This window comes from Ailuropoda melanoleuca, chromosome 6 (assembly GCF_002007445.2).
Source record: "Ailuropoda melanoleuca isolate Jingjing chromosome 6, ASM200744v2, whole genome shotgun sequence".
Classification (NCBI taxonomy): domain Eukaryota; kingdom Metazoa; phylum Chordata; class Mammalia; order Carnivora; family Ursidae; genus Ailuropoda; species Ailuropoda melanoleuca.
Window position 1 is genome coordinate 3,356,585 of NC_048223.1, and position 20,851 is coordinate 3,377,435.

Genomic DNA, 20,851 nt, shown 5'->3' on the forward strand with positions numbered 1-20,851 from the left:
GGAGGGAGATTGAGGGCACCATGCAGCTGGAGTTGAAATGACAGCAGCCACCACAGCAGGAGAGGAGGTAAAGCCAGCTCTTGGCAAACCACCACCTGGCTGCAGGAGCACTCGGCAATAAGACACTCGAATGTCCCAGAGTACCATCAAGATGGTTTGTGAGCCTCACTTTGAGAAAGCCTGGGAAACAGAAAGGAATGAAGGGAAAGGGAAACCTCAGGTTGGTATCTGCTGGACATTTGAAAAGAAAAAGCAATATTGGTGCTGTCTTTGGGAGGACAGAGAGAGAGAAAGTGTGAAGAAAGAAATGGGCAGTTCCTACATTACATCAGGTTAGGTGGCCTGGAAATTCTTCTTTGCAGGTTAAATATTGAAAGATTTCATGAGTCAGCCATATGGCCATATCCACATACATGGATGGCTGGCCTGTGCAGGTCAAATACATGTTTATCTCACTCAGATTTTCATTTCAAAATTGGTGCTCTGTGGAAAACCAAAATTAATTGGTCTATTATGGCCATTGTTTAAAATACCAGGTTTGATAGTGTTAAAACAACTTAAGTTTCTTTGGAATAAAGTTTCTTCAAATGCCCATGATAAATGGTAAGAAATCTAGGAAACATATAATTTGATTAAAATACTAATCATATTGGGGCACCTGGGTGGCTCAGTCGATTAAGCCTCCAACTCTTGATTTTGGCTCACGTCATGATCTCAGGGTCTTGAGACCTAGCCCCTTCTTGGCTGCTCAGTGGAGAGACTGCTTGAGAGCACGTGCTCTCACTCTCCCTTTCAAACAAATAAATAAATAAATCGTGAAAAAATACTAATCATATTTATTCACCTTTTCTGCAAAATGACAAGTCAGGTAATGGCAGTTCTTCAACCCCAAATACTTCAAAACAACAACAACAATAAAAAAAATATCTCTTTGCTAAATAAGAACATAAACTTTTTGCTATCAACAAACTGTGAGGCTGATTTTATAATTTTTTATCATGCTCTATGGCTTATCAGGCTGCTTAAGTATTTTTAGAAGTAGACAGTGTTGCTTATAATGCAGTATATCTTGCAAGTGCAACCTTTGGAAATCATGCCATCCAGCACAATTGACTTGGGGAGCAAAATCTCCATGGTCACCTGGTCACCTGCATTTAGAAAGATGGGCTGTCCAGTCAAGGCGACAGTGCTTTCTCTTCCCCCTCAGTATGCAATGCAGTTAAATACTACCTGGATGTTTCCACTAACTTTGCGAGGTTATTGAAGGTTTGTATTTTCAAAAGCCTCTGGTTCATCAAATTCAATTAAAAATGAAAATACAGATTTTTTTATTGTATAAATAGTAAGGAATAATTCTCTTCTTGCTTCTTTGCTTTTGGGGGAGAGAACATGAAGAAATCCCGAGAGAAAAATAATATTAAATTTCACACCTTTTCAAAATATAAAATATTGTATTTAGAACTGTCAGAAACTTACAGAGGCTAGAATAATGTATCATAGACTCTGGCACAGAAGATTTCTAGAAGCTAGAAAAATAGAGTATTTCTGATATAATAGTGAATGCAAGGGTGTATATTCCAAGAAATAAAAAAAACAATAACTATGTGAAAACAAGACTCTTAAAATGAGTATTGCATATTTTCCTTTCTTGTTTTTATTATTTTCAAATTGTTCCTTCAGCCACCAAGAGATATGATGGTTTGAGTAGCGTTTACCTTTGGTGATAGCTTCGTCTCCCCCTGTTGTCTGAAGTGATAAAATACATCACTCTGGAAACAGTAAGGTGCTGCCTTCCTCTGTTATTTGTAAGCTGACATGAAGTAGACAGACACCTTCTGAAGTTTTATGCATGCTGTGTTTTCTCTCCTTGCTGCAACAAGGAGAGAAACTGGCTTTAACCTGGCTGCTTTTGAAGAAGTGACTCAGACATCTTCATGGCCTCTAAAGGTAAGAGTAAACATAGCTAGCTAATAAATTTTTCCTTATTTATGACTAAAAATACTTAGTTGTAGGGATTTTACAATCAGTGAGATTGATACTTTAAAACCTGTCATTCATCACTTTTGAACACTGGAATTTTTAACTTCAAGGAACATGTTCCATTAAATTTAAAAAAAAACACTATCTGATTGAATGTAAAAGTTAACATATAAACAATGTTTTAGTTATCATGAATATAAATATAGTGAATTAATAAGAAAAGCTTCATAGCAGAATCTAGAAGGGCAATATTTAATGCCAAACACAAGGACAGGTTGATATTCTAAGTTTAAAGGGATTTGAAGAAAACTTTTCACGCATAAGTTGAAAAGTGTTAAAGTACAGTTCAGTATTTTTAAATTTCCCATTTGTTGTTTAAAATGTGTGGTAAAGCCATTTATTATAAAGAATTCAATATTTGTTATTGGTAAATTCTAATACATTTAGTGGACTAGAAATAAATATTGCTGAATTATGAAGCAAAAATCTTCCAAAATTCTTTGATAGTAAATTATATATAAAAAAGCAGACAGAAAATACCTAATTTAAGTAAGCAGATTAATTAGGGACTTTGTTAGGGGGGAGCTAGGAATTTTTCCCTCAAATTCCTAAAACTGCATAAATATCATTAGTACTGTCTTACTTTAAATAACGTCTCAAAAGACAAGAGATATGGGTGTCTTTGAAAGTAATAAGTTTCAATCTCACTAAAAATACTTGTGAAATTATATTAAAAATGAGATTATACTGTGTTTCATTCCATTATCAGAACAAACCATTAACCTCTAGCCTATAATAAAAAGTTTTAGCATGAAGAATTATGATTAGTATAATCGGCAGAAACCTTTTTAACCTAATTACAAATAGGATAAGAGTCCACCAATTTAAAATATCCTAAATTAAATTAATGAAGCATTCAAAGAAGCATGTATGTTTATTTGGTTTCTTTATCAAAACACACTTTGGAATGCTTTTAATATGGAACGCAGGAGGTAATCTTTTCATTTTTCTTCAACATTTAACATAACACCAGTCCCTGAGAATCACAGCGAAAGCTCAAACAAATTGTAAAATACAGACATGAAACAACAAAATCATGAATGTTAATATATGTGTGCCTCATTTTTATATTTGAAAGTGAACAAAAAAAAATCTTGACAAGTTTTTTCTTTAAGACTGACACCAACACTTAATCCAAAACACTTCATCACTTTATAAGAGTTATAGCAACAACTGTAGCCTGTAAGGTAAAGAGTTGCAGAGTATGTGAAATATTTATAAGCTAGTTATACATTTTTAAAAGAGTAGATAGAAATTCAAAGCCAGATAGAAATTCAAAGGAGTTCCTTCTTCATCTGGTAGTCTGAGTCTTTGAAGGAACTTGTGACTGGAAAGCAATAGGAAGATCAAAATATGATTAATCTACCAAAAAAGCAGCGATGTTCAGTAATGATAAAGACTCGTCACTTAAACTTGGAGACAAAACTTCAGGTGGAAAACGAATACTCCTGCAACCTACTCAAATTATTTAGCACATGAAGTGGGTAAAACATCTATTAGAGACTCTATTCTATTGAAAGGAAATGAAAACAAAACTTCCTTTTGAATCAGAAATCTGACTTGAAAGGGCAAGTCAGATTATCATCATTATTTACCTAAAACATTTTTGTAGACAGTTTTCCTCAAATATGTTGCAGAACATTATTTATAACATCGTGAAAAGTCCTCTGGCCCATGAACTGTGTTGGCAAGGATGCACTTGTGTAACCACCAACAAAATTACAATATAGAACAATTTCTGGCACCTCATAAAGTTCCATTTTGGGTCAACAGTCATACACCTTCACACCCAGGATGAACTTCTATCCTAAATTATTATCATTATGAACTGGTTTTCCCTAGATCATAATTTTGCCTCTATTTTTCTCTGAAAGTCAATGACAAGGCTTTTGGCACTAAGCTAAAGAAAGGATTGTTTGTCCCGTGTTACTATTTTCAGTTGACCTTGCTGTATTGGTCAACTGCTCCTCTCCCAAATCATACATGGTGTTATGCAGTCTTCCTCCCCAGTTTACTGATGGAGGTTCCATTCAGGCCACCTCCTCCAGGGCAAGAGGAGCACTTGAGCCTCTATGCTTTTTGTCTGCCCACATCCGAGAAGTTCAGGATGGGTCCTGTGGGAAGCCAACTGCTATAATATTCTTGGTTTGGAACTCAATCTTATTTATTTATTTATTTAAAAGATTTATGTATTTATTTTAGAGAGAGAGAGAGCGGGGGGAGGAGCAGAAGAAGAGAGGGACTCCTGAAGTAGACTCCCTGCTGAGCACAGAGTTCCAACATGGGGTTCGATCCCAAGACACTGGGATCATGACCCAAGCTAGAGTGAAGAGTCAGCAGCTTAACCAACTGAGCCACCCAGGTGCCCCCATATGGAGCTCTATTTTAATGAGGCCAAATGACAAGTTTGTTTACATATGGTCTTAAACACTAAAGCATGTCCAAGTTGTAAATGTCACAGACCAGTACAAACTTAAACACCTATCTTCATCTATTTCTACAATCTGAATGTTAAATAAATAAATGAATCACCTGGCAATTGTTTCTCATTAACACCACATGTATACACAAACTTAATGAATCTATTATTACTGCAAATAGCTTATGTCAGTGTCCAAAGGACCATTCCTTGGATGCCCATGTTCCTTCACCAGTTTGTGTGTTTAATCCCTCTCATTCAGGCTATGCTTGAATTCTCCTAATAGTGGGGAATTTACTATCTCCAAAGGTAACTCAGTTCTTTCTTCAAATTAATTTTTTAGAGATTTAAAAGACTCTGAAAAATACACCCTCACATAGACAAAATTTCCATGAATTTGGGAGAGGCCAAGAGACCATTTTAATCTACTGTGAATTATATAGATACAATGAACGTACTTACTCAAATCTGTGTGCTGCTGTTATAAACTTTTCCTTATTGTAAACGATTTTCCTGTCCTTCCCATTCATATGTCTTTAGAATAGTGTTAATTACTTGTTTTCATAATGGCCCCTCTAATATTTGAAAATACCTACCAAATCTTGATCCATACCTATGCTCAATCTAAAATAGCATAGTGTTGTCAAACTCCAATAATTTATGGATTAATAAAGATGAGGAATAAAAACTCAGTCTTTGAAAAAAAAATGGTATCTAATGAAAGAGAAATCTAAATGGCAATCATGTGAAAAGAAAAAAGAGAAAAATGATAGTAGAAAGGCAGTAATTTATATTTTTAAAAGAGAAGATTTTTTCCACACATTATTATGTCTTATGCATGATACTACACAGGTTCCAGACTAATGCAAGATAAATAGCAAATCTCTAAATTTTAATCTAACAGATAATGGGAATAGTAATATTTTTACCTCACAACAATATAGAAAACAGGTGATTCTCAAAAAAAAAAAAAGCCAAACATTATAGAATTCTGTAATTATTTTAACTTTTGTAATATTGGGTAAGCTACAAAGGGATTCACACTGTTAAAAATGTTTGGATGCTTTTATACAAAATACTGAGAAATCAAATTCATTAGATATTATACTGCCCTTAAGCTGATAAATTAGTTTGAATATTCTCACAGTACGTAGAATTAAACCACTAGTTCTCAAAGTGTGTGGTCAGGCAGCAGCATTAGCTCATCTGGGAACTTAATAGAAATGCAAGTTCTCAAGCCTCACTCGCAAATCAGAAACTCTGGAGTGGGGCCCAGGAATTTGTGTTTTAACAATCCCTCCAGGTGAGGTGGTTCTGGTATAGCCTAAAGAGTTAAGGACCACTGAATTAAACCTAGCCATAGCAGTAGTATTGACAAAAAGAGACAAAATATTCTCAGCAATTACAAGGTACCTTCATAATATTTCAGGAAGGGAGTTTATGTCTTGAAACTCATAATTAAGATTCAAAACCGATGTCTAAGTTTATCCTTTTATGAGTAGAGAATATGCAGTTCTTTTTACCATCTCTTTCCCTTTTGGGGTTTATAATTTTTCAGCTCTTTGAACAGTTTAACTTGCTTTCAAAAAAATATATTTTTGGAATCATTTCTTTTGCCCAAATTATCCAACATTTTCTCACAACACTATTAGCCATATTCTGCATTTCTTTTTCTCTGGCTTAGGGGTTAAGTGATAGTAATAGTGAATAGGGAAAATGCAGGAGATCATTGACCCTCTAAATTCAGAAGTAACAAATACTATGAGAAAAACTCAGTGAAATGGCCTAAATTTAAATATGGGCTGGGATTTTCATTCTCTTGCAGATGCACAGAACCAAAGAAGTAGAGGTTTGCCTGGCTTTCTTCCTGGAGCTCCAGACCCTGACCACAGCTTTCACGTCTCACTTCCCAACACAGGGAACCAAGTGTGGCCGCCAGCTCTCCCTCCACCAGGCAGTCTCCCTCCTGGACTAGAATATTTAAGCCAGGTGTTTTTATCTCTCTCTTTCTACAAACGTTCGCCCCTTAAAATGAATACAGACTTGGTTTCTTGCTTTCTAACTATGCTTGAAGAACTTCAACAAATCACTTAGTGAAGTGAGAAAAGCAGTATAAATCATGAAATTACGAAAAAAAAATTATCTCTATTATTTGGAGAGAAATTAGTTCTCTTTTATTCCCACTTCTATTTTCCTTATTTATTTGGCAGAGTGATGACACTAAACATTTTTGATGGAGCTGTTAAGCACATTTATCCTCCTTCTGCTCATTGCTCAAGGTATAAGCAAATGCATCCTCAAGGAATTGTCTGACATGTCTAGTCACCTACAGCTATTTAATTAAAGGATATTTATTGAGTACTTGCTATCATCAAGACCTATAAAAAGCATAAAACCTAGTCCCTCTCACCCAAACATTCTGCAACCTAATTGGCATGCAAAAAATGTTGACAAAAAGTGCAAGGCTATGTACTAAAGACAGATAAACACACAGTTGTAATGTGTGCAGGTGTGTAGAGGAGAGAAAGGTTGTTAAGGATCTAAGTACTCAGGAGAGACTTCTGTAATGATCTGAGAATTCAGTGTCTTCAACTGAATCTCAAAAGGTGTCTATAAATCCAAGGCAAAGCAAGTTACCAAGTTACTGTCATTGTCTTTGATACTGTTGCATCTCCAGGCTGATTTGCTTAAAAGATCACATTATTATTAAATATAGTCATTGGAGGGTGAGCAGTGATTCAAGCCTTACAATAAATCAATCAAGAAATACCATCATCTGAATTATGTGACTCATAAAGAGCGATTATATTTATATATATTATTGTTGCTTTTGTATTTTATCCTGCAAAAGATTAGAAATACGCTAATATTGAGATGTCAGCACATCTGCTGCTATTTTCAGCTTGTTTGGCATTCTTTCAAACTATAAAGTCTATCTCCTTTATCAAAATCAAATCTCTGTGTTAATTCCCTTAAGGTACAAGAGATTTCTGTTATGCCTGATAGGGTTTAAGCTGCATGCAGCATATGTTCCTGGGAAAATGTTTATAATTGCAGATGCCTTCTCCAGAAACCCACTGGCAGACAAATGCACTTCAGAGACTGGAGAGCTCAGGGAGATATGTAAAAGAGCTGGAAAAGCTAACCTACCATCTTCCATCTGCAGAAAGGATCAGCTGTAATAGCTGACTAGAGTTGATTAACTGCTGCAAGCTGTTTGGGAATGTTGTCAGACAAGGTTTTGCCAAGTATAAAAGTGATATACCAGTGCCAGAGGGCTGAGGTTTGATGATCACATATGGTCATCACATATTCTTCTTCCATCCATGAATGATGACACACCCGGAGCCAGATGCTTGACATGAATACATTTTTTTTTTTACATTCCATAAATAGAGATATGAACCTATTGGCTTCAGTTCTAAAATGAAGTCAATTTTCCAGACATATACCTTTGGTATTCTTTTTCAGAAAATAAAAATATGCCACAAATTGGTGAATAGTTTACTTCAAAGGGAAACATAATTTATTCACCTTATACTAAAAGAACACTTGCTTGCTTTAAAGCAGTGTACTTATAAGAGGATAAATGAGCATTTTAAATGTTTTATACCACAAGTCTGTAAGATATACATATATATATATATATACACATACATATATATATAGTGAATTTTAGGTGTTAAATTTTATCTAAAAACCATAAGAATTAAATAAAATCATGAACATTTGAAAATAGTACATTCTTCAATAAACAGGAAAATATACAAAATATACAAAATCCTTCTAAATTAAAACAAAGTAAAAATGTAAAAACTCATCTATTCTCCTTTAATCAAGTCCATCCAATGACTAATGAAAATCTTGTTTTCATTAACAATTTGAAAATAAATTTTCAGGTATGTATATAAACATATAAATACATACATACACATGTACCTATATATTTGTGTACATGTGCATATATGTATATGTGTATGCAATATACATATATATGGATGTATATGTGTGTATGTGTGGGTGTGTGTATATTTACGTCATTCACATAGAGCTAAACCTAAGAATAAACTAGAGATTCTCTCTCTGAATTAACATGTTCATAATAGTCAATATCATTTTATCCTATTAGTGTCAAAGGATAATTATTATAATTTAGTCTCCTAGAGGTGGGAGTAGTGAGTTAAAGTCTACAAAGACACATGTATAGATCCAATTTATTTTGAAGTACAGATATTAAATGGAATCACTGATACCTGTAAACCTGATAAATTATACATGAGAATTTATTCTTAAGCTATATATCCAAGCCTGTCATTTGATTTCCTCTCTATGGCTTTCATATTTGAGCGCTTTACTTGCCCTGATACCTGAATATATGATTCAATCTGTCTAAAGTTTCCAACAATTCCTAGCCCTTCAATTAATAGCAAAGGGTGGAAAGGGATCATTTGGACCATGGTTTATAAGTGGCCCAGGACTACTTAAAGGAAACTGCAAGAACAAAACAAGACCCTCAAATCCAAGGGTTTGCCCACAGAGATACATCAAATCAAATATCACAGAGGTTGGGATGTGTATAAGAGTAGAGAAAATAGGAAGGAAAAATACTCAGAAGTTCCACATTATCACTTAAGAATTGCTTATCCTAATTCCTAAGATTAGTTTAGTGATGCCAATACAGCAGAGTAGAAACCACGTCAAAATTGGTGGCAGGCAGTAAGATCTGGGTTTAAATCCCACCCCAACCATTTACAAACTCTGCGATCCTGGCCAAACTACTTAATCCCTCTGGGATTGTTTCCTCACAGGTAAAATGTAATGATGTCTACTTCTCTGAGTTTTCATGAGAATTAAATCAAATACTATGTCGAAATATCTACCACAGTGACTACCTCATGGTAGCCCTAAGTAAACAACTACTAGTATTAGAGAGCAGACGGTACGACTTCCCTTTCCAATGTGGAGTGGATCGCAAATGATAGTCTCTAAATTTCAAGACTACAACTTGATCCATGGCACTAACATTAAATTTCCTAGACTCAAACTTTAGTCTTGCCCCCATAGTTCTTCCCCATCCCTAAGTTACCTCTAATGGACCCACCACTAAGGAATTGTGGGTATCCTTCGTGACTTTTCTCTCAACCCTCCATTTTTCTCAAAAGGGGAGAACAGAAGTAACAATGGTACACTACAAAAGACTGATTCTAATATTTAAAAATTGCCATTATTGTTCTTAAAATAGTTTTTAGAATCTCTTAAATCATAAATTGTTTATGGAAAATATTTTTTGTGAACCTTAAAAAAAGAGGCTACATGTGCTCTTTTACCAATAATAAGATTTAAATAGAGGACATGGCATGGGTTTTATCTACACCTCAGGATATACAAGAAGAATGTAGGAAATAATGTAACTTAAAATTTTCTCGGTTTGTGATGCCCAATCAACACCAAATATTACTAATGACTATTTCAGTTTAATGGTGACCAGTGAGTTTTAAATGTGAAGGGAGAATAAAGTGAAGAAATTTAGAGGCAAAATAGAAAATAAAGTGTTGGAGAAGACAATGGGCTTCCGGGGTCATGAATTTACCTTCGTGAAAAATAAAATTCATTCTAAGAACATGTTTTAATATTTCCTTTAAAATCTGCGTGGTATACTTTTAAAAATGGTCATTTCTTAACGATCTATGCATACTTTATCTCTGTAAACTAACTTCATTTTTAACTACATAAAGCAAATTTTATTATGTTAGCTGTTATGGCAAAACTTACTCTGCTTAAATGGGTATTTTCTTGGCATCAGTAGGATTTCTGGTCGTTGATTTTTTTTTTTTCTAGTCCAGAGGAAGGTATGAGTGAGAACAATTTATAGAATGACCTCTCTCAGCTTTAACAAAGACATTTTATTTCTGTGAGGAATGAGTTGAGAGTGAAAGAGAACTTAGACAGGGTGGAGAGGGGAGCCCAGGCATTCGGGTCATTGCTTAAAAAAAATGAGTTTAAAAAAAATAAGTTCAAAAATTTTTAGGCATTATTATTCAGAGACTGTTTAAAATCTTCAAGTATTGTTTCCAAGAGTTATTCTTTTATCCCCTTATCACAGAAAGAACACAGAGTTAAACACAGTAACTATTCTTATTCGGGGCAATTCTGCCTTGGAATTCTCAGGATTCTTAACAATTTTTTAAAATTTTTACTTGACTACCAAAGATATTATCTTTTTAATTATAAAATGTGAACTGTTTTCAACCATTTTCCTGATAGAGAACATGAAAATTACCCAGCTTCATGTGGTAAACAGGTTAACAGTAATATCTCTAAAGGTTTGCAAAGTGTGATGTAACTCTTTTTATTTCCTTTATGTCATTCTTCAACAGTTAGACCTGATAATTATACACCAGCAGGTGGAGCTTCTTGGAAGTAAGTATATTATATTCTATACTTATTAAAACTGTTAAAAAAATTTAGGCTTCAAAAATTTTGTTATATTTAAATATCTCATAAACAATAAAGTTAAATGTTGAAGATAAAATTAAATCAAAAAGATCAGTAGGTCTACTTTTTAAAATAAACGTTGAAAGTAAATTGTTAGTCTGATATAGATAAACCTAAAAGCATAAAACTCTGCAAGTCTTTGGTAATATTGTTATCAGGAATCTAACATTATTTTTATCTTAAAATCACAAAAGATATTTGATCATTTCCATGCTTGTTAATAATTTCTTAATAATTTCAGAAATGGAAATCAGGGTTGAGACTAAATAACAAAAATCCATTCTACTCCTGAAATAAATATTACACTGCATGTTAACTAACTGGAATTTAAATAAAAACTTGAAACAAAACCAAAAATAAATAAACAAATAAATAACAGAAACCCATTGAACAAAATTCAATTTTCATCATTGTGTCAGTGATTCATCAAATGATATGTTATTTAACAATACACAGACTTACAACGATGACTGAATTCAAATTACTTGAGTATTTTTTGTCCTTAATATTCTATATTATATCTAAAATATGTCAAAACTGTAATAAACAGCAGGATAGCAGGCAGCTGTAGATATACTGCCAAATAGATCTTAAACAATATCATTACTATGCTGTGAGTTGTCCCAGTAAATTCCACAGCAATGATAGATGGATTACTTGAGGATTTGATTCTTTACAGACTTGCTTCTTGAGTTGAAAAGTGGAACTACACGTTCCAAGTAGGTCATATATCTGGAATCAAAATTTAGTCATTGCATAGCTTTGTTCTCGGTTTACTTTGATTTCCATAGCTAAGTCCTCAAATTTTAGAGCACGGAAGTAGATTTGGGTGAGGAAGATACCATATACTTAATAATTAGTGACTTTGTTTTCTTTTAATAATACTAACCTTTTACTTATTTAAGATTTGATACTAGGCAATAGCATTGTTTTGCTGAATTTTTTTTTTCCTCCCTTAGTGATACTTGGCACTGAGACCTCCAACAAATATGAGATTAAAAACAGCTTGGGACAAAGAATTTACTTTGCAGTGGAGGAAAGCATCTGCTTCAATCGTACTTTCTGTTCCACGCTGAGATCTTGCACTCTGAAGATCACGGATAACTCGGGTAGGGAGGTGATTACAGTAAACAGGCCCTTGAGGTGTAACAGCTGCTGGTGCCCTTGCTACCTGCAAGAGGTTAGTCGTTGGCTATGTGTGTACTTTTATTTTTCTGGGTTTGAAAAAATTAGCAATTATTTAATAAATGAGATTCACCTGGAGCCATAAGGCAATTCACCTTCCAGTTGTTCGAATTAGTGGGTTGCTCCTTTAGGATCAGAATAGCTTAAGGATTTGGTGATTCACTAGCTTTTTTTTTTTTTTTTTCTTTCAAAAACTATAGTGGCTTCTGAGGACGGGTAAAAACAGCTAATGCGTCATGTAAATAGGACACATCCTCTTGAATCTCTGAATCAGGCACATAATTGTAATAGTTATGAAATCTGCCATTAAGCAAATCTACCCTTTGCATTCTCTAACTGTAGCAAATTTCAGAAAGTGGTGAGTAATACTAAAACTTCCAAGATGTTCTCTCGGTTAGGTATTATTTTTAGTACAGAATCTCACATCCCATTCATCCACGTATGACAAACTTCAAACTGTGACAAAGACTGTTATTGTTCTGAAGGGAGTCATTTAATTATTTTAATATATAATAGATTTTCATCGTTATCTAATAGATGTACAATAATGACTTTCAGTGACATAACACAGTTAAGTCGATATGGAACATTTACTTACTTTAACGTCTTGGATATCGTAATATCTGTATGAGCTAGAAAGAAAAGGTTTTACTCTCCACCTTTAGCAACTGAGAAAACTGGGGTTTAGGGATTGGAGGTAATTTACACATCCATGAAATATCATGAATGGGGCTTGCTAGTCAAACCCCAGTTTCTCAAAAAAAGAAAGAAAAAGTTTCTCTGTTGAGGACTTATGTTTAAGTACTCTACTTGGCAAGATAAGAAATAAATATTAATATGGATGGGGGTTAATTGAGGAAGTTTCTAGCAATATACATTGAAGCTAATTCTCCAAGTATTTATAGGCAGTTTCCTGGCTAAGTGATAAAACGGCAGAGGTACTCATACATGGAGTCCAAGAATATGCATCCTCCTACTGAGGATATTTAAGATTTAATATGCTCTAAGATGGTATAGTCAGTATAATGTATCTATTTGAAAGTTTCTGATAATTCATGTTTTATTTCATAGTAGCCCAGTGTCACATAAATGAAAAATAAGATGTATCTTGATACCCATTAATAATTTTTAAAAATTTGGTCAAAATCAAACCAGTTATTTTAAAAGTGATCCCGGAACAAATCTATATAATTCCTTCTTTTTAGTGTTTTTTTTAAAATTTAAGTATAGTAGAGGCATAATGTTACATTACTTTCCCCTGTACAACTTAGTGATTTGACTAGTCAGATCTACATAATTCTAAGCACTCTCATTGAAACCACCTCTGTTGATCCAAGAACACTACAGACATACACGTAAGACTATGAACTTAATAAATTAAAAAAAAGGCAAAAGGTAAACAGATTATAAGGAGTTGTTTTGATTTAAAAGCAAACAATTTTCATTATTTTTACCCACCTCTAGTTTATTTCACAACGGATTTGATTTGACTACATAAATATGTTGAAATACAATATGATGGAAAATAAAGAAATTACGGGAATGAAGGGAATGGGGTAAAATACTAAAGGAAAGCCTGAAAATACAATTGCTAGTCTGTAACACTTTAGAAGAAGTGAAACAGAAATCAAATTGGTATGTAAAACGGTACCTTCACAAGAAGCATTTGTTTTTAATTGAACACTGAGAAGCTAGAAGTTGACAGCCTGAAGGGAAAACAATCATGAATAGCTAATAATTGGTATGTGAAGGATAAAAATAGATGTGTGTTGTGGCAACACAGGAGAGGGAGTAGATTGGAAATACCTCATGGGAAACAGCTTCAGTGTTTGACCAACTGCCATACTCGGAACAAAGACAGCAAAGAAGCCAGCGTCCCAGGGTTAGAAGACAATTCTGGGATAAGTTCTCTCAGGGAAGTAAAATTAAAGACATGGACCTTTAGTGAATAATGCCAAACATATATCTACACAGTGAATTTCTTTGTTTCTATAAAATAATGGGAAAAAAATCCACTGCTATGTTTCCTTGAAGCAGATATTTAGAATATTTTGTAGAATACAAAAATAATTTCCTAAAAGTTGCTATTTAGAAGTAAATTGATATTGTTGTAAAATTAAAATACAATAACCTTAGAAAAATCTTATTTTATTATTGTCTCTTCTTACAGTTAGAAATCCAAGCTCCTCCTGGTACTATAGTTGGTTATGTTGCACAGAAGTGGGACCCCTTTCTGCCTAAATTCACAATCCAAAATGCAAACAAAGAAGATATTTTGAAAATTGTTGGTCCTTGTGCAACATGTGGCTGTTTTGGCGATGTGGATTTTGAGGTATGGATGACAGAATGAAGAAAGTTGTCACTTAGGTCCTGATTTTTTGCAACATAATTCAATTTTAAGATATTCAAATCCTGAAATATCTCTGAAATAAATTTAGAAGATAATATACTTGTGAAATAATGTAATAACCCTGTATAGTACATGCCAATAATAACTCATTATTTCAGAGATACTAAGTTCTATAATTTTTTTTAAAAACATGCTAAAACTTTTTTGATTTATGTGGAATTACAGCACCCATGGTATAAAGCAGATACATATAGTTTAGAATCACCCTAAATTATATCTTCTTTCCTGTAGCTCTGCTGGTTACATATCCCAGTTCAGATCCCGTCTAAAAAGCACACTGCATTAAAATATCACTAATTTGGAAGCTATGACCAGAAGACCAGCTAACTTCATTTTGTAAGATAATCTACACTTGCATAAACATATTTGTGTAAATGCAATGTTAAAAAACAATAGGTAGTTGCAAATTCAATTTTAAGAGTATGAACTATCTTAACTACCTTTCCCAGAAATACATTTTAGGCAAAGCAGATCTAATTTAAAGTATTTATTTTTCATTCCTTCGTTCTTTGTACATTTATGTATATCCCTCCTAGGACATTGAGTTTGAGGGACTTTAGGGAACACTATTCACCCAGAATACAATGTAAGTTTTGCAAAGTGAACTGTTCTAACTCCACTCCACTCTAAAAGGATTTGGCATGGCTTTCCTAAGACTAAAGGATAGGCTCCTGGTTCAGTGCAGAGTAGGCTTGTTCCTCTGCCTTTCCCTCTGCCCCTCCCCCTGCTCATGTGCCCACGTGCGAATATGTGGGCAGACTCTCGCTCTCTCTAATTAAAAAAAAAAAAAAAGACTAAAGAATAAAAATATGCCCTTTGATTGAGACTTAAAATTTTTAGTATTGGGACAACTGGTTGGCTCAGTCGGTTAAGCATCTACCTTCAGCTCAGCCCCTGATTCCAGGGTCCTGGGACTGAGCGCTGCATTAAGCCCAAGCCCATGTAAGGTTCCGTGCTCAACGGGGAGTCTGCTTCTCTTTCTCCCTTTGCCCCTCCCTATGCTCGCGCTCTCCCTCGCTCTCACCCTCCCTCTCATGAATAAATAAAATCTTACAAAAAAAGAAAAAATATTTTAGTATTTGTAGTAATGGATGTCCTAAGTAACTTTATTTTTATCTTCTCCAGCCATACAGAACATGAAAGTTCATACTGACTCACTTTCAGCCTTTGAATGAGAAACAGGGCAAGCAAAATAGTTGATAAAGTTTAATTGTAGACTTCTAGCCGAGAAGGACTAGAGATGTTTGATGTCAAATTAGTCTGCATTTCCTGTGTGATATATTTGCCCAGAGAATTTTTTTTTTTAGTGAAAAATAGGACTTCAGGTTATTTATGAAGGAATGACCTAGTAAATATTTAGTATAATATAAAAATGAGATTAAGCAATGGCTGATAATATTTAAATACGTTAGTAATTATAAAATCTTAGCAGTAAAAGTTTAAAAGTTTCCTAATTATACCTAGAAATTAATTTCTTCTAAATCTTTTCTAAAATTTTTATCAAAAATATTTTCTTTTTCTTTTCAATTGAAGAATTCAGGTTTGAAATCTGGACCTCAGGTGATGGAATAACCTTCAGGGTTAGACCATGTGATTGAGACTATGTACCTGCTGCCATCTTGTGGTAGCCGGGCCTTAATTATTTATTGCTATTATATTCCCAATCTGCATACAAAAAGCAAAAAAAAAAAAAAAAGGAATTAGGATGGATTAGATAACTGTAAGAAAAGCAAAATTCCTGAAGCGTGACTGTAAAGTTAAATCTACAAACTTATGTTTATATAAAGGAATGAATGACATGGAATTGTCTGAGTAAAACAATTCATCTCTCTCTTGAAGCAAACATACTAAGATACTTAAAACCGTTTGTTTTACCTTTAGATTTAACATCTTTTATTTTCTTTTCAAAGGTGACGACCATTAATGAAAAGCTGACAATTGGGAAGATTTCGAAGTACTGGTCAGGATTTGTAAATGATGCCTTTACTAATGCGGACAACTTTGGAATTCACGTTCCGGCAGATCTAGATGTGACAGTCAAAGCAGCGATGATTGGTGCTTGTTTTCTCTTTGTAAGTATGGTCTTAAAGAGTATGAGTGATTTATTTCCCCTTGCTTGTTCATTACTATGGAGCCAATCTCATTTTACACAGAGCCACGTTTACTCCGAGGAGGTTTATGCATAGAGGGCTAGTTTGGGACCAGCTCTTCTGAAGTCAGAATTTAGGAGCCTGCGTTTCTCATAGGTAGCCCTTCTCCACTGGCCCTCATATACCCTCTTCCTCAAGAATTTCTGCCCTGTCACATCCTACTCATCATTTCTTCAAAGCCTTAGTTACCCTTCTCTTTCAATTTCAATTGAGATTTTTGGCTTATTTTCGCTTTCACTGAAAAATATGTAAATATCACATTATTTATCCTGGGTAAAGTTCAGGACTGTTTCATTGTTTAACAATGAATTAAGTGCCATTCAGAATGTGAAAAGTACAGTTGTCTTGCCCTTGCAGTATGAACATGGATACATGGATTCACAGGGATGAGTGAATAAGTATCAGTTTCCATTATTACAAAGATATTATGTCTTTGTCCTTTTTTTCTAACTTATTATTCCATTAAAAATATTTTCTTCTTGGTGTGGAGATTGATGATAGAACAGAATTCAAGTGACACCTATGTGAAATGCTTGGCCGTCTCCTGTTCCTGGTTTTTCCTGTAGTATCTCCCTCATTGCTTACCATTGTCAATGCTCTGACAAAAAGTCATGGAATTTTAAAATAAATGTATGTTCTTCCTCTCATATTTTGTTGTTCTTCAGGGTTTTAGGATCCTAAATCTTATGGTTATATTAATGCATGCTGCTGTGGGGGAAAAATGACTCTACCTACTCAGTTTTTTCTAAAGACACTTGGGAAGTAGATTAACTAAAATTAATTCCCTAGTGACATTACTAATAGCTACTTAGGGTTTAATACAGAATATAGATTTTTCCAGGAATTTAACTTATTGTTTCCCTATCACTGGTAGGAGGTAGAATTCATATATTTGAATTGCTAGGTTTTCATACTTACCAAGTAGTCACTGACACTCAATTCCCATTTGCATCTATAAATCCAACCAATTCCAATCAGTCTTGCCTATGACATAATATTTCTTCCATTCCTTATTCTCCTCTATCCACTTGACAGGGCTTATAATTTGCCACTTCCTGCTCATCCTTCCATTTTTGATCATTCAGCACTCAACACCAATCCCTCCAAACATGTACACACACAGACACACACAGACGTGGACACACACACATGGCTTTTCCCAAAACCTTAATTTGGCCTTTCTGATTAAACTCCACACTTGATGTTTATATTAAAAAACAGTACCCTACCCACTTATATTATATAACAGGCTGACAGTAAAAATGTACTGTCAACAATTCACTATGCACTATAAATTGGAGAAACACTGATCCAGATAACATCCCAATCATCGAAAAGATAACTTTTTAATTTCATTGTCACAGGGAGAAGTATATTCACTGAGAATATCTAATACTCCCATCCATTTTTTTTTCATTTTTTGGGGGGAACAATATAGCTTTTAAAACAATTTCTTACATGTATTGCCAAGATAAATTACTTACTTCTACATATAATTTGATGGGAAAAATTATGTTTTTAATTTTTAAATGCTGTCTCCATTTTGTTACCTTGTGCTGAGAGAGAGACCATCAGAAAGCTGCTGGTATGAGAATACTCACTGATCCAAACAGCAAAAGTCACAAGTATTACCTCATGTTGGTCTCCTCTGGTTTGACGCTACCACTCCACAACCCACAGCTCGAACTACGCCTTCTCAAGTTCCCTCTGGTTTAGTTTTTGGTACTTCCTGAGACTACCTAATTACTAACCATAGAGTCCATGATGATGTATGTAATACTTGTTCAAAAGTCTGAGTCTATTGCAACTTCCTGCACTGACACAATGCCCTGCAAAGTCTGCACGGTCTTGATCACCCAAGATTTTGACTGATGATACCCTGCTGACTCAGATAAGATTTCCAAGTAACTTGTATTCTGAAAACTAGACATGTAAGTGTCATCAAGCTTAAAACTTTTTGATTTTCCTCCTACTGATAAATCACATGTTGCTGGAACACCACTGGGAGACATAATTGCTTTATATAATCAAAGCTTACATGTGAGACTTCTGATCTTAATTGTTGCCTTTTTGTAAATTCACTCATATTCACTTTATTTATTTGTAGGATTTTATGTTCTTTGAACATTCACTGGCTGGATTATAACAAGCAAGATGACAAAAACAATAAAATATGCAAGAACATATTTCAGTAAGTAAAGGAAACTTTAAATGATCTCTTTCCCTTTGAAGATGTCTATATTTGATGCTGTCTAACTCTTTTTCATTTTCTTCTAGAAATCCCTTGGGCTCTGGATTTCATTTCTAAATGGTTTGCATATTTGCTTTTTTGGTAACAAATGTTAATTATTATATTTATTAAAGCATAATGTAACGAAGCAATTATCTGGCTATAAATGCATGAGAGCTAAAGACAAGATTACTGGCCTGAGCACAAGGTTGCTTTGAGAGATTGTCATTCTTTCTTTTTAATCCTTTTGAAGTTATTGCATGGGTAAGCCTGACAAATGAGAACTAAGGCTTGCAGCATCACTGATGAAAATTCAATGTTTAGAGAGCACTTTGAAGTTTTTCTGGTACTAAGGCTGGTTACTAATCAAAAGGACTGGATTTCTAAAATATTTTTTCATAAGCAGCCTTTTGACGTTGTTTATTAATCTTATTGTAGTGAGACATTTTTACTGTATATCAGAAAAGCTGAAAGTTGGATAAATAATATGCTTAAAGATGAGGAGGAAGATAGATGAAATCAATTTGTTCTAGTGGTAAGGAACTAATGTTTCCATAAGGAAGCTAATATTTACAAACCAAAGTACGCTGTAAACACATATGCACACCACAGATCTAAATAAGCATATAAATAGCCTTCTCAGTTAGTAAAAGTAGTGATACAGAGCAGGAACTTTATATATTTACAGTGAGTTCAGTCAAGAAAGGGATGTAGGGCTCTGAAAAATGCACTATTCTAGGACTTAAAAATAAGCAAACAAAAACAAACAAAACCTTAACACATGAGTCAAATGCAGAAGTCAGGGCATACAGTCATCTCATTAATTAACGCCTTCTGCTTTAACGTTTTCGGAGTCCTCTAGATAACTACATCTAGTTATCCACTCATTTCCAAAGCCCACACAAGAAATTTTTAGAATTTCTTTCTTAGGAATGATGATAGTTCTTCCCTTTCCAAAATGAGGAAACACTTGTTTTAGGCAAAGCACCATGTAGCCATTTGGACTCTAATTTAGAATTATACAAATACGACCCAAATTTCTATCCACTTGTAAATGTATTCAGAGAAACTACAGGCAATCCCCCACTTAGTAACAGAAATGTGTTCCAAGTATCGGTTACTAAATTAATTGTTTGGAATTAGGAATCTCTCATCTAGAAATAGCACTGTATGTGTCAGTTACATTCCCAAGATATCCCACAAATAGCAATTTAGTCCTGGGCTCTGGGGTCAGGGCTCTAGGTTGTATAAGATGGAAAGGAAAACAATCACCTTTTTCTGAGAGCGCCCTCTGTTGGCACGCTGCAGCAAACTCTAGAAGATTGACTCGTGGAGCAGAATAGTTTAAGTATTGACACCAAAAAATAATCATGCTTCAAACCCAATCTTTCTCCTGGTGGTCCCATCCATTTTTTCAGTGTCACTGGTATGACCTGAGTGTTGGAACAGTACGGTCACAGAAGCAAATGGCAGTCCTGTGTGCGATAGACATTTTTTTAGCCTAGCTCTGCTGTGTGCTAGCCATGCATCTGTAAGTTAGTAGTACTACAGTCTTTCTTAACCTTTTCAGGTTTCCCATGTGTTACTTTGGAGAGCTGTGGTGACAGATGAGGGGACTGCAGTGTTTCCTCTCCTTCTCCTTGATCTATTTTGACTAATGTGTGTGTGACTTATTCATAACCAGCTAAGGAAATGGCATTTTAAAAGCTGATGCTTATTAACTAATAAAATGGGGGAAAATAGCTAACATTTTCTGTGGGCTTGTTACACATCAGGCACCATGTTTCATATGAATTCCTGGTGGGGTAACAAAATGCAGTAAAAACAAAGGAAAATCAGGCGGTATGTGGAAGACTGCCTGGACCCTATCTTTCCCCCTCCCCAAATTTTCTCCTTAAAGATGAACCTATTTTCATGTCTTC

General features: G+C 34.4%; 1 protein-coding gene across 1 annotated transcript; it reads left to right on the forward strand.

Moving 5' to 3' along the window:
* Positions 1 to 1,934: 1,934 nt before the first annotated feature.
* Positions 1,935 to 18,853, forward strand: PLSCR5 (phospholipid scramblase family member 5). Its single transcript, XM_002919166.3, has 7 exons — positions 1,935 to 1,947; positions 6,285 to 6,448; positions 10,837 to 10,879; positions 11,914 to 12,134; positions 14,310 to 14,471; positions 16,460 to 16,621; positions 18,807 to 18,853. Exons 1-7 carry the CDS (start codon positions 1,935 to 1,937, stop codon positions 18,843 to 18,845), a joined length of 804 nt encoding a protein of 267 aa, XP_002919212.1. The 3' UTR covers positions 18,846 to 18,853.
* Positions 18,854 to 20,851: the final 1,998 nt, after the last annotated feature.

Coding starts and splice junctions, on each gene's coding strand:
- PLSCR5 (XM_002919166.3), top strand. Junction 10,880..11,913: donor GCAGGTGGAGCTTCTTGGAA/GTAAGTATATTA, acceptor TTCCTCCCTTAG/TGATACTTGGCACTGAGACC. Junction 16,622..18,806: donor TTGGTGCTTGTTTTCTCTTT/GTAAGTATGGTC, acceptor ATTTATTTGTAG/GATTTTATGTTCTTTGAACA.